We start from the raw sequence: 15,264 nt of genomic DNA, 5'->3' as shown, positions 1-15,264 counted from the left end.
AAGACTTACTGTGCAGGCGGAGAGGAACAAAGATGGCGGGCGTCTCTGAAGCCAGACGCACTGCACGCTTTCACCGCATCCAATGAGAGAGCACGTCAGATGTCCGCTGACATCACGCAAGCTGCTTGCCCAATCACCGTCCTGTCCGCGGAGCGAACAGGGATGTGTGTCCGCGAAGCGAACACAGATATCACTAATTTTTTTCACTTACATTTTTGTCATTTTTTTAAAAACTACTGGACAGATTTACACCAAATAAAGCAAAGCACGCTTTCGGGACCAAGCCGCCGCTCCTGCCGCAAATCCGTCCAGCGGTTTGGGCTGTAGGCGTGAGAAAAGTTTTTTCCCATTATGTCTATGGGGAAAAAAAAAGTTTTGGGACCCCATCTATAACTTTGCCCCCCCTGGACGAATCCTCACCAAACTTTGCAAAAAAAATTCAGAGTGACCCAAATACTTTTTTTGCAAAGTTTGGTGAGGATTCGTCCAGGGAGCGCAAAGTTATCAGCTGCCCAAAAAGTGCTCTTCCTATGGAAACACCAACTTAACCATAACTACATGGCCATTACCGTGGCATACATACACACGTGGAATATGCATGAAACACATTGTGTATAGGCATTACATAAATAAACTATCATATCATGATTTTGCCAAGGGTGTGTTCTGGTCCCTTTTTTAAAAATCTTTTATATTAAAAATATAGGGGCTGTGTTGAAGTGAAGGTACAGGTGGGAGATCTGACCCTGGGGAGCTCTGGTGTGGCCCAGCATCACAGCAAGCATAGAACAATTGGATGATCTCATAAATGTCATAAAGGTGTTGAATGAGCTTGACTGACATTTTTTTAATCCAATAGAATTAGGGGAGGGAGAGAAAGGTGTATTTCTCTAATACTGGCTGTTGGGGTTTTTGTGTCGTTTTGAATAGGAGCTGGCGTCGGAAGACAAGGTGCAGTCATACGAGTGGGCATACTGATGTTTATCGTTATAATGTCTGATAAGAAGATCGAGTTGCACCCGTTGTGCCCGAGTTGTGTTGGAGAGGTCAGCCCGTTGGCTGAGAAGCGTTTTATGAAAAAATGAAGTTCGTACCGTAGCAGAGGAGGTACGGGTGTGTGAAGCAGCAAACACCAGTCTGTGTGAGAGCGGAGTGAAAAAAACACTTCTACTCCTGGCCCCCACCGTCGTGAGGGAGTAGTTCTCTGTCTGAGACCCGATGCCGAGGGGCCTGCGGGGAAGGATCTGAAGATACGCATCGTTACGCGTAAGAGAACAGCTGAGGTGGGCCAGGCTGTGAAGAAACTGACGGAGGGGGCAGAGACCGAGTTGAGGACTCCAACGAAGTGGCAGGAGGAAGGAGGCGGAGTCCAGATCCCGGGGACACATTATCCTGGGATCGGAAGCACAGCTGATCCACAGCGAGAGGCAGGAAGTAAGCGAAGGCCATAGAGTGTGTGTGAAAAGATACGCGACCCAGAGGCTGGGCGAGGGTCTGCTTCTGAAACAGATGAAGTTCTATAGGAATATATAACCCAAACATTACGGCAGACTGGTACGCATGTGAACTGTACATGAGGGGAAGAACCATATCCTCCCTTGTTTTGAAATACCAAAGTGGGAAACAACGAGGGGAGAGGCAAAAGCAACAAACTCGAGGTAACCGGCCTTTCAATGACTACATAAACTATTTCAGGCCATATGAACAAAGGAATCCTGATAAGAGAACTGAGGGGTTCTTGAAGTGCGAGAAGGGTGCCATATCAAGCCCTCAGACACGACTGGAAGCCTGTCAAAGCATAGTCCAAGGGAAATAACAACTTCCTCCTATACCAGCTGTCTACTGAACTTTGTTCTCTGAAAGGAGCTTTTGCTAGAATTACAGAAATAAAGTCTGTTTGTTCTCAAAACCGCATTACTTGTGTTTGTCCCACCTGCTAAGTGTTAACAGGGGCATATTGGGATTTATTAAGTACCAATCCCCCCCATTTATGCCACAACAAAATACAATATTTGAGCTATACAGACAGCACTGTTATTTTTGATAGAACTCTGATTGGTTTGCAACCGGCTCTAGTCAGTATGAATAATTATTTTGTTGGGAGTAGAGCTCCATTTAAATATTCTCAAATCAAAAATTTTGATTCTGAAAGCAGGAAATTCAAAATGGAAAAGCCTTAAATGGAGTATTGCAAATCCAAATCTTGGGTCGTCAATGGATTCAAATACTTGGCCAGCTTTATTTACTGTGGTAAAACGAAACTAGCTGTATATCATGAAAAAGCCTCTGCTACACAATTGATCCAATTTGATCATAAATTTGGTAGATTTTCAGTTGCACCTATGATCAAGTTATATAGACAATAATTGCTACCTAAAAACATTTTTGGTGCTGAGTATGCAACTGGGAAGATTCCATGGTCTAATTTGGAGGCAGTATTATGAAGAAAGGTGCTGAGACTCTCAAAGTCGGTGCCCATGGCTGCAATTGGGCATGAGCTTGGCCTGTTACCATTGGGCACATGTGTAGATTGGAAGAGGCTGCAATTGTATGCCTCATTGTTGCTCCCACCTAAAGACTCCTTATTTGTCAAGTTGGGAAGGGTCTTGGTGCAAGGCACATGCAAGCCACTCGCAAAGTGGAAAAATAATTGTGACGATCTCTTGATGGAACGAATCCAAACAAAGTTACACTTAAACTCTATAGATACGAATGGATTCAGGCCAGGGATATTTTTATGGAGTATCGATGCTTTGATGATCATTTTCAATGAAGTATAAAAAAAAGTGTAATCTCTTGGCACTGTACCTAAAAATACAACCTTCAAAAGATTTTAGATCCTCTGTTTTAAGAGTAGAGCTGAATCTTTTACCATCATTGGATGACCAAGGTTTGAGACTGAAAGCCTCACTGATACAAAGACTATGCCGTTATTGTGGTCTCCATGCAGAGACTTTTAGACATCTATGTATTGAGTGTGTTGCTTTAATGGATTTACGGGTTGACAAATTGAATCGATTTTTACATGGTTTTGAGGATTTTAATCTTGACCAGCTCTGGGTGCGCATTCTAAACACTAATGAAATTTACTTAACAATTGAAATTTTAGATTTTATAAAAACTGTATTGGTGGTCACATAAGAGTTTTATTTTATGCTTTTGTATTTTTGAACAATTACGATGATTTTAGATTGGGGTTGAATTGTCTCTTTTTTTAAAAATGTTGACGAAATTGTGATTGTCTATTTTTATGTACCATTCTTTGTATTTGGAATGTGTAAAAGGGTTCGTTTGAATCCAAAACACATAATAAATAAATAAATAATATGCATGACTAATGCATGTGGGGTGCACAGTGACATTCAAAGAAGCTTAACCAAACATGATGTAGACATTTCAGCATTGCAAAAACAAGAAGATAATACTCAGTGTGCAACATTACTGTCAGCAATGCACATTAAACGGTCACAATTCAGAGAGGTAGCTGACTCTGACGCTAAATATATTAGTTGTTTGGTAGCCTCTAGGAAATATGGTGAAAGGAAAAGAGAACAAGGAGGTCTTTAGGCTGGTTAATCGAAAAAGAGTAACCAATCTTAATTCAGCTATTTAAGAAGACAATAATAACAGAATACTTGACCATCCATATATTATTATAGTATTTAAGCACTTCTGGAACACACTTTATGACAACAAAGTGTTTTCCGCAGAGGGGGGATTGAATGCATACTTGGATGGAGTTAACCTCCCTCACCCTTTGAGTGATGCTTGGGTACATTTCAGAGTATTATATTCCTTGCTTAGTTATTGGCAAATGAACTTTTAAAAATGGTAAAGCGCCAGGCCCAGATTGCTTTCGTAGTGACATTTTATAAGACCAATAGAGATATATTTTAGCACCCTGATTGTGGCAATAAGACCCGAGGCGGCGGGCCAATACTGCCCCAGGTAATGCCCCTGGGGCTGTAGTTACAGGCCTGAGCGTAGTGAGGGCTTTAACAAAGCCCCGGGGGCATTACCGTGGGCGGTATTGGCCCGCCGCCTCGGGTCTTATTGCCATTAGCACCCTGGCCCATTAGACCGGGATCGTCATGGCATTTTTTTTCTGTTTCGCTTGTTTCGAAACAGAAAAGAAAAATAAAAAAAATGAAAAAAATGTCTGCCGGGAAAGGGAAAATGTAGTCCGTTTTCCCTTTCCATGGAGGCCATCGGGAGCGGACGCGCTGGTAACACAAGTGTTCCCAGCGCGTTCGCTCCCAAGACCAGAAGAAAAAAGAAGGTAAGTAGGGTTGGGAGGGCAGAAGGGAGAGGGACGGGGAAAAAATAAATAAAAGTACCTCCGTCTCCGGCGGAGGACGATGGAAGCCTCCAGCCGTGTGGAGGCTTGGAGCGGGGATGGCCCCGCTCCGAGTCTCCACACGGCTGGAGGTTTCCATCGGCCCCGCCGGAGATCGCAGGATAGAAGGTAAGTCGGGTGGGGTGAGGGGTGGGAGGCGGGAGGAAAAAAATAAAAATTCTTACCTGAGTCCCCGGCGGAGGACGAAGGAAGCCTCCAGCCATGGGGAGGCTCGGAGCGGGGATTGCCCCGTTTCGAGCCTCCTCATTGGCTGAGGGGCTGCCACGCCCCTCGCCGGGAACAGAGTATCCGGCACGCACGGTGTAAAAGGGAATACCGTGTGGTATGGCTCGCAAATGAGCCAATCACCATGCAGTATTCCCGTTGCGCCGCGCGTGCCGGGTGCTAATGTAAAATATGTACAATGAGGCGAATACAGCATGTTGATTCAATGTAACTTTAAATGTAGTTATTACTATTGTAATGCTGAAACCTGATGCAGCACCTGATAATTATAGTTCATACCATCCTCTGACCTTCTTCAATATGGATAGTAAAATATAGTATTGGCCGGGTTATAGCTAACCGTTCTCTTCTATAAATTGCATTTTTAGTGCACCCAGATCAATCAGGTTTTATTTCAAATAGGTCAATGCAGTTGAATCTGCATTAGACTATTTTGTGCATAAGCTAATTCGGTCCTAAGCTAAATGTGATTGAATCATTTTTAGAAGCAGAAAAATAATAAATGGCAGTATATGTGGACAGGATTGAATATATTTAAAATCAGGCCAAACAATGTGCGTTGAATGAAGTAGTTGTATGTCGCCTCTACGACTAGAAGCTATCTATCTATCTATCTATCTATCTATCTATCTATCTATCTATCTATCTATCTATCTATCTATCTATCTATTGTGTTCTTATATAGCGCGATTCACCCATAGGCCTCATTTCGCTCACATGACAAGGACAAGAATAGAGAACAAAGAAAGCAGTGTCAGAAAACGTTAGAGTCAAAGCCAGGAAAATGAGATGGCTGCATTAGCCCAGCTCAAATAGATGTGTTTTTAGAATTTTCTTGAACAGGGTGGTGGACTCGCAGTCGTTGAGAGAGGACAGGAGCTGGTTCCAAATGTCTGGGGCCCAGGCTTGAAAGCCTGAGCTACCAAACCTCTTCAATAAAATTCTGGGTTGCTTCAGGTGGTCATCTTTATTGGAGCAGAGAGTTCGACGATAGAGAACTCTGAGAATTCTTGCTGACAGATCTTTCGGGGCTTTACCAGCCAAGCAGTTGTGGACCATCATAGTGCCATTGAATTTAAGTATTTGTTTAATGGGCAGCCAATGTAATTTATGGTGAGCCTCAGTGACGTGAGTACGTCCAAGATCTTTAGCAGGAAGGGAACATTTGTGATGGGGCTGAAATTATTGGGATGGTTAAAATGACCGATGTTTCCGCTGAATTTGCATTAAAAAGGGGCACCTTCAGGGATTGCGGCTATCCCCATTTTTGTTTGCACTAGAAAAAGCGTGTGCTGCAAACTCTCCTCTCAGAAATGGTAATCATGCCATGTTCTTTCTGGAGAGGAGCGCCTGCTACCTTTTTTGATATATTTGCAAGGAACTTGGGTTTGGTCACCCTAAGTTACCTGGGGGCAACCAGACGTGGACTCCCTGCTCACTGTGTTCAGAGAGGCACAGCTTCACCTCACTTATGAGGCCCAACAAGGCTGAAACACGTGTATGGGGTTGCTGTGGTACTCATGTTCAGAGAGGAATTGCCATAGCATTTCGGTGCTGGACTGCCCATGTGGGCGGGACAAAGACTGATGTGCAAATGGATATTTCCCATCTGTGAAGGGTAGAGTGAGCAAAAAGCGTGTGCTGCAAACTCTCACCTCAGAAATGGTAATCATGCCATGTTCTTTCTGGAGAGGAGCGCCTGCTACCTTTTTAGATTTATTTGCACTAGAGGTTGATCTCCTGGCAATGGCTTTGCAACAATATCATCAGCACCGTGGAGTAGCAATGCTGTGCTATGTGCAGCGTATCTCGTGTTATGCTGATTATATTGTTCTGTATGTAACAGGTCCCCATATCGAGCTATTATTAATGGTCAGCAAAATAATCAAATTCAAAAGTTTTGCTGGATTCCCCATGTATTGGAATACATTTAGAAAAACTATAACTAACCTATGACGCTTTACAATCACTTGTTGCCATGGATTGTAAATGATGCCTTACTGCAATTGAATCTTGATCCTTAAATGCTGTTTATATTAATCATTATATCATTATGATATATATGCAAGGATGGGTAAATAAATGTATTACATTGTCATTGTCCATAGCTAGCCTTGCAGCAATAATCAAAATGATTATATTAACTAATTCATTGTATATGTTTTGGGCAGTATCACTGGTATCAGCTATCCTCTTCTTTTCAAAACTAAAACGTCTCATGTTTCCATTAGTGTGGGGAGGGAATATAGCCAGAACGAATTGGGAAACTTTAACAAGACCATATGCATAAGGTGGACTGGCCATATCATACCCAATCTATACATTTACTATTTAGTGGCACAGGCCAACTTTGCTACATGTTAGTTTCAGCTACATATGCTTCCTCGTGTCAACGTTGAAAGAAATTGCAGTGGTTGTGTAATATTAAATTAGAAAGTGACAGCAAGTTGTAATAACTTAAGAGCGGGTTTGAATACGGTTTGATGTACTAGGAATGTAATATAAGTAATAGTCCATAACACCACAATGCCTTTTCAACACACCTGAAGCTTTTCATCAGGATAATAGTTGTTCATTCGATGCAGATATGTATGCAGTATGGCAACTAAACCTGTGTCCACACATGGGAACATATTGTAGCTGATGGTTCAATGACGGGATGTATTTCCGCTAACTAAACAAAACATGGACCTAATACTACAGTGCCACAGGCAGAGAACAACTTCGAAGAGTTGGTCTGATTTTGCTAAAACAAATAAATAATATGGTACAAATGATAATTAGAAGATCTACAATAGGAAAGGGTATGCTTATTCAATAGGAATATTTTGTCGTCTTCCAAATTATGTATGATACATTATAGCTGTATCGAACGTTTATATTGTGCTCCTAAAATGCTGTATTCAATAGATTAAACTAGATCAGATTGCTCTCCTGGTTGTATGTAAAGACCAGATATGTATTTCTACTTGGAATGGTACTGTGAACCAGTGAATAAATACTGGAGTGAGTTAACTCAAAATTGAGTGAAATGACTTGCGCTGAAATGGTGCCCAATTCAGTTTGCGAAATCAAACCATTTTGCTCTCTCATTGCATAGGTCTATCTCACAATAGGAGTTGTAAATGCATAGGTTTTGAGTTCTGTACCCTCCCACTTCATCTTCCTTTCCCCTGTCTCTCCAGGCGTCACCCCGGGCACCCTCTCCCTTTGCTGCACCCTGCACCAATCTCAAATTATCTAGGGGACATCCCTGAAACCCAAGATGCTCCCCTCTCCTGCTTCCCTCCACTCCACAGTCATCTTGATGTCCCGGTCCTGTCCTGTCCCCTTTCGGTATCCACACATTGTGCAGAAGACATGCTCTACTGGATTACGTGTCAAATGTCCTCTGCACATTGTGCGGCACACATTTTGGAAATATCTTTATCGCCACTGGGATGCTTAGTAGGGTTTGTTACCTATGAAGCAAATATTAATACCAAATGTATACATTTGGCCCTAACCATAGAGCATCCATGAAATGGAGACCCTAAATTTCACCTAAAATGACAGGGAGATCCTTGGATCTTATTTATGTAAAAGGATTGGAAACAGACTCTTATAATGTGTATAATTCCAAATGCTGACCGCAAAATTTATATACAGATTATGGGGTTATAGTGGGAAACGTAATGAAGATGTATCATTCACAGAAGAAAAGACAGCTGACTGTTGGGAATAATGCTGGATGCAATCTGGTAAATAGGGTATTAACTAATGGGATTGAAGAACAAATGTTCATAAACCTACGAATTGCTTCTGAATTTTGGGTTCCACACTATAGTATTTAGAATTAAATTGGGGAAAACCGTGTTGTTTTGGGTTGTGTAATACATTAAAAGACTTGAAAGAATCTCAAAAAGTTGATATCCCTTGCAGCAGCACTAAGGTTGCATAACGTTTTATTAAAACATTACATTCAAAATGAAATGTACCTGCCATTTCAAATATTGTCCCCCTTTAAAAAACTGCTTAAAGGTTCATTGCTGATTCTATAATTCAGAGGAGTACAAGGTGTCATCTAATATAGTACTAGTTGGTGCATGTTCCGCCCATCCTTTGAAAGAAGAAATCGTTGTTTTGGTATGAAAGAATTAAATGTAGTTGGAAATAATCCGTATTTTTCTTCTGGGTTTCTTCAAATATAACACTTCATAAATTGCTTTTCTTTGTCAGGCAATATCCCTGTTACTTGCTCGAAGCCTTGAGGCACAGGACATCAACATTTGCAATACTTTACAGTTGCGGATATCCATCTAATTTGTAATGTGTTTAGACACATACTAATGCCGGGCCACATCATGAATAGCCATACTGCGTACAGCATTATTAGAATTAAATGCAGAGAACTGTTTCCCATCACAAGGGTACCCACCAAGAGACCACATGGGAATGCTGCACCCTGGGAACACATCTTCTGGAAAACATCACCAGTGTTCAGCACCCGCTTCTAATCCATTTCGTAGGAGGCTGGTTGGGGAGTAGAAGTGATATGTATGGGACAGAGATCAGTGATTGGAAATTACCATGACGGTGTAGAGATCAGGATGATGCCGGGCGGATAAGGCCACAAAGAAGAGGATGGGTAGGGGTGCCCAATGGCTCATAGGACACATGAATGGGGCAAGGGGACCAGAATATGGGCTCAGGAAGTGTTGTGCATCGGGACCACCATAAAGAAAATTGCCTTAGGAAAACGAGGATTGCTACTTCTGGCATGCAACTTTTAACAGAGAGGTGTTCTCGTTTCACAGAACCCTAATTTTAATGGATTAATTCGAGCAATGACATTTGACAGGCGGCGCTTAATGGAAGAGGCTTTGGAAACCAGAGTTAAGACATTGAACCACAGAGCGCACCTTACAGGACAGGAAGGACCAACCACTCATATCATCAATTGGCAAGCACTATCAGCTCAACCCCGTCCAACAGTATGCACACACAACCTCTTGCACTATACCCTTTTTGCCAACAGTAGGCTAGCACTGACAGATTTCTTAGGTCCATACTTTAGTTTTTCACAAAATTGTATTTTCAATTAAAATGGACACGCCATACATACTCTATTAAAGGATTTCTCTTGATAAAGAGCTGCAGGCCTCTGTAGATTTCCTTGGGGAATTAATATGTCCTACATCACATTATCATGTGTTAAGTGACTTTTAAGATCCTTGAAATTGTATCATTTGTCTGCTAAATATTATGTGAAAGATAATTATAAAATGTTTGGTGCCTAAATATTCTGGATTGGAATTTCAGGAACTGGGAGATGGGGGGAGGTGTGTTAGGCACCAAGAGTGGAGTTGCCAGAGTATGGACAAATGAAGGGAGGGTGACAAATGTTATGAAAGTAAAGTAATGCCTAGGCGGGTGTTTAGACAGTGCAATACATTGGTATATGCCTACCGAGTAAATGTGATAAGGCCTGTGAGACCAACATACACATTGCATACATCTGTTTTCTTCCATAAATGTTTGAGACATTGGATAGAACCTTCATTGATTTTAATTTGTCTTTGTGTCTTTTTCACATTTGTGCTTTATAACATGATTGCGTTATCAGAATCGTTGTTTTTCATTGTTGTATATTTTCTTTCTGATCACAAATCAGGGCCTTCAAGACCAATAATTCCACCAGGTGTAGCTCTTGGCAATTCAAACACCTTTCCTCCAAGAAATCCACAAAGGCTTCCACCCAAGCCATCGACTTTGGGAAACAGCAGTGTACGAGTAGAAAGGTGTGTACCAATGCTAAACAGGGCATAAAGGTTTATGAAATGATGGCATGTTAGTGGGCATGAAAAGGTCAACTATATTCTGCCGCAGAACAATTAAGAGGCATACAAGCACACTCACAAGCAAAGAGGTATTGGGTGCAAATGGTAGATTATCATGGCATTAAAGTGTCACAGTGCAAACATATATAAGGCAGTAGTCTTGTACTTTCAGATCTTATCAGGACAGCATCCGTTTCTTTCAATGTACAGATGAACTACAGTGAATGGGTGATTGAAAATGGCAAACAATGCTGTTATTGTGTATCAAATGTTTCCAATTGTTCTACAGACTGCTGCCTTTTTTACTATGAAACATATACATTTGGAGAAATTATTTGGGTTGGGCAATATACAAGTCCAGGTAGCTGTCGATATCCAGGTAGACCATATACACTTCAATGAGCATTGTTCTTGCTCATCTGATATTCGTTTTCTTTTGGTAAAACTTGAATCCCCTGATCAATTGGGCAGAAGATAATCAGGCACCATTATAACTAGGCAATAGATTTCTGTGCCTTTTTTGGTTTTAGAGTTGAGAACTTGAGGACTGGGAAAGAATCTTGCAAGAACATTTAGGATAAGCACTTGGAGCATTATGAATCTTAGAAGTCAAGATACACGCTGCCTCATAATAAAGCTCTTCTCTCTGAAGTATTTATATACTGGCACATTTCCCGGGCCTGTAGCAGTCATGCACATGGGGTTCTGCTGTAGCCTTGTGTATGTTTTATTGTGTCATAACTTCCTTTTTTTGAAACTGTAAAATCGTCAGTCTCCCTAAATCATATATACTGTGCAGGGAGAATCAGTGGGGTTGGTCAAATTTTACTATTGCCAGACACTACAGACTGGTATGCTGACCTTGTGTCCTAACTTCCTATTTTTTGAAAAGTCACAGAATCGACACTCTCCCGAAATCACCTATACTGATAGCACAGGGCCGGACCCCGGCCTGCGCACGGCGGATGGGTGGGATTGGTCAGATTTCACTATCACCAGTACACCCCAGATTGGTACGCCGACCGTGGGCCAAAATTCCAGCCCACCAGCTGTTGTGGAGCTGGAACCAATAATGGCAATATCGGCAAGCTCCAGATACTGATAGCACAGGACCCCACCCTGTGCAGGGTGAATGGTTGGGGTGGGTGAAATGTCATTATCGCCACTACCCTCTCCTTACTGCTCCCTACCTTAAACTTAGCTAAATCGCAAGACCCAGCATAAATCGTCGACCTTTACAATAACACCATGACCAAACATTAGATTCGATTGCCCCACTTAAACTTCGAAACAGTGAACCCAAAGCACATCTCAATACCTGGTTTACCAGTTGAAAGCCTTAAGGTTTGAAAAACAGAAAACAGAAGCCAAATGGAAAAACTCACCTTCAAAAGAAAACAAAGGTAAGGTGATTGAAATATCCACTTATTACAAAGCTGAGATCATCCGTACTAAACAAGAAACCTATAACAAAAGGATCAAGTTGGCCAGCTCTAGTACTAAGGAACTATTTGTAATCCTCAGGGAACTAGAATCACCTATTGCCCCTGACGACTCTTGCCCAAAAAATAAAGAATGGTGCTCAAACATTCAAAATGCTCTTTCCAACAAAATTGCCACCCTCCAAAACAAAATAGATGAGAAAAAGGCTAAACCTAATCAACTCTGAGACCTCCCAGAGACCGCTAAAAAACCCAGCCCTCCACAAACGCCAAGAATTTAAATTCACTCAAGTCACTACTGCTGAAGTCGAAAAAATCATTGTATCCCTTAAACCTTCGAGATGCCAAGGCGACCTATGTCTGGCCCAAATAATCAAAGAATCAGCTAGAGACATTGCCCCTTTCATTACTAAATTAATAAATGCTTCATTTAGGTCATGCCAAGTACCAACAAATCTCAAAAATGCATGGGTTCTGCCTCTACCTAAGAAAGCTTCCCTCGACCCATCTATCCCAACTAATTATAGGCCTATTACAACTGTCCCATTCTTACTTAAAATACTAGATAAAGCGGCATACCTTCAAATCCAGCATTACCTAGAGGTAAATAATCTTTTAGGGCTTAGACAATCAGTCTTTAGGCCTCTCCATGGAACTGAAACTGCCTTGATCGACTTGAAAATGCAAATAGATCAACTAAAAGACAACAGACAATGTGCTCTACTCCCCCTACTAGACCTCTCAGCTGCTTTTGATTTGGTGGTCCACAATATACTCTGTGAACACCTCTCATTAGCGTTAAACTTTTCACAGTATGCTGCAGTCTGGATGAAATCCTTCCTCAGTAACAGATCAATGAGAGTTTTCTCTCCATCAGATGCTGCAGGCCCAGTCCCTATTGCATGCGGAGTACCACAAGGCTCTTGCGTCTCTCCGACAATGTATAATTATTATTATTATTCTTTTTTGTGGCTTTTTTATGATTACACAACATATAAACCTTTAGGCCATTTCATCCAATTGCCAAATAAATACAAAATAAATATATGACACGTTCATCACATGCATCCATGTAGACCAAAATGTTATTTCAAGTTCCATGCTTCTTGTCGGTCGGTCCTCTTGGCAAGCATGTTTACATAATTAGTGCTCCAACAACTTGAAAATTGTGATTACCAATTTAACAAAAGCCAGGGAGATTGAGACGCGCTCTCCCGATAGTAAAATTGTCCACCACTCCTCTTTTGGTCTATATCTGTATTTTTTCAGTACTTCAGACTTAATGAGCGTCCTTAGGTCCTTTGTCGCCATGCTTGACATTACTAGGTGGTTTAGAGTTTCAATTGGAGCAATATCTTTGCACCACCTACGTGTTAGAGATCCCTCCAACCTGGTTCGTGCTCTTATGAATTCGCCTGTTGGAAAGAGGGTAAGACGTATTCTCAAAAATTGCTGTCTGCAGAACCAACTTGGGAAGAGCTGTAAATATTTTGGTACACTTTTCAGTTTTCTTTCCTCACCTAATGGTTTGTCGTACAGCTTGTACACCTGCCTTTCGTTATGGGTGTTGATCCAATCAAGACGGTATAATTTTTTCTTGACCTTATCCAGGTTTTGTACCACCGATGGTGACGATTCCCCCAGGTTGTTCAATTCCTTTACACATGTGTTCTCCCAATCTCGTAGGGAGCCTTCTGATTTATTTGTTAAGGCACTCTGTAAGACCCGGAAGCCTCCCCTTGGATTTGGATCAATATACTTCCCAAACAGTTGGAGAGTTTTCCACCTTACTATTGCTCTGAGCGACGTCAGGCCAGGTTCCATCAGTAAGGCCTGGATCAGCAGGCGTTTAGGTAGTTTCAACACCTTCTTCAAAAACAGGCCTTCAATAACGTTCAAATGTTTGTCGTCAAAATTTTGCGAGTTCTCTGCGCCGTATGTCAGTATCGGTGTTGCTTTCATCCTGTAAAATTGAATCAACGGGATCAGCGAGAAACCACAAACTTCTTTCAAGATTGTTTTGCCTTGTGCAGCTAGGTTGTTTGCTTTTCTGCGCAGAGCAGACAGTCTTGAGGCATCACAAATGCTTGTGTTCAAGCAAACTCCCAAATATGTTAGAGACTTGACCTCGAGAATTTTTCTCCCCCTTCAGAAACCATGCTTTTGCTCCTTACTTTCTGCTCGTAATCTGGACGCGAACACTATTATCCTTGATTTTGAAGGGTTTATTCACAACCCATTTGCAGAGATGTATGTTTGCAGGTCATCTAACTGCCTTTGTAGGCCAACCAGCGTTTGGTCGGCCAGTACAATGTCGTCTGCAAACAAGAGGCGGCCCACCTCTTCATCACCCAATTTAGAAAGAAAGCACCTGGTATCCACGAAGGCTTGGTCAATATCTGAAATAAACAGGTTAAAAAGTTCCAGAGCCAGCAGGCATCCCTGTTTTAGTCCCTTGGTTGTGCGTATTGGTTTTGAGGTAGCACCACCGTTGTTTAGTCTTACCCTAAGCATTGTATCTGAGTAGAAAGCTTTAATCGGGCCCATGATGTTACCCAGGCATTCCCAATAGTAGTACATTTTTGCCCACCTTGATGAACGCTTGATAGTATCAAACGCTTGGATTAAGTCTATAAAGGCCAAATATGTTTTGTTTGTCCCGTTGTGCTCAGATTTAGCTTTCAGGATGTTGATAATGAAGTTATTCAAGGTCGTCCCAATACCCCTGATGAAGTCGGACTGCCAGATGTGTATGTGGGCTGATGAAGTTGACCACTCTGACATGTTTCATAATAATAGTGAGGCAAATATTTTCCTGGCTACGTCCAATAACGCTATTGGTCTATAATTAGCTGGGTCCGACCTCAAACCTTTTTTGTAAATGGGCACTATTGTTGAGATCTTCCAAGACTAACATCATTGGTGTGCCCGAATAAGATCGACAGAAATTCCGCCCATTGTGCCGGATGTTGTTTTACCATTGCGTTAGTCAACCCGTTGCACACTGGAGCTCTTGAGCTACTTAGTTTATTGATCCTTACTACGAGTGATTCAGAAGTCACATCAAGCCCATCCCAATTTGAATCAGTTGGAAGGTTAATTAGGAGGCTCGTGGATGCAGTATCTGTGAGCTACTTGAAGTGGTCGTTCCAAGTTGTAGCTGAGATGGAATTCAGGAAAATGGGGCGTGTCTAGACGATTTAATGTTGAGCAGATTTCACCGCAGTTGTGGCTCTTGATCAAGTCCAGTATTGCCTCTGCATCGTTTTGGAGCAAAGACCTGTGGTGTATTTTAGTCCAGTTTTTGCATTGTTGTCTAAGCTTATGAATTTGTTCCCTGTAAGCCTCATGTTGGTGCTTCTTTAGCTGGTTGATTTCCTTGTTCATGGTCTTTTTTCGTGCTACAATTTCTTGGGCATAA

General features: G+C 41.8%; 1 protein-coding gene across 2 annotated transcripts in view; it reads left to right on the top strand.

Moving 5' to 3' along the window:
• LCP2 (lymphocyte cytosolic protein 2) overlaps positions 1 to 15,264 on the top strand; it is a 1,016,893-nt gene that overhangs the window by 747,378 nt on the left and 254,251 nt on the right. For both annotated transcript variants that reach the window (XM_069654319.1, XM_069654320.1), the window contains one exon: positions 10,236 to 10,362. In XM_069654319.1, the coding sequence (XP_069510420.1) occupies positions 10,236 to 10,362 (127 nt within the window). The remainder of the gene's footprint in view (positions 1 to 10,235; positions 10,363 to 15,264) is intronic.

Source organism: Ambystoma mexicanum, chromosome 3q (genome assembly GCF_040938575.1).
Source record: "Ambystoma mexicanum isolate Mex_15411 chromosome 3q, UKY_AmexF1_1, whole genome shotgun sequence".
Classification (NCBI taxonomy): Eukaryota; Metazoa; Chordata; class Amphibia; order Caudata; family Ambystomatidae; genus Ambystoma; species Ambystoma mexicanum.
The sequence above is the reverse complement of the archived record's forward strand: the minus strand, read 5'-3'. Positions and strand labels throughout refer to the sequence as shown.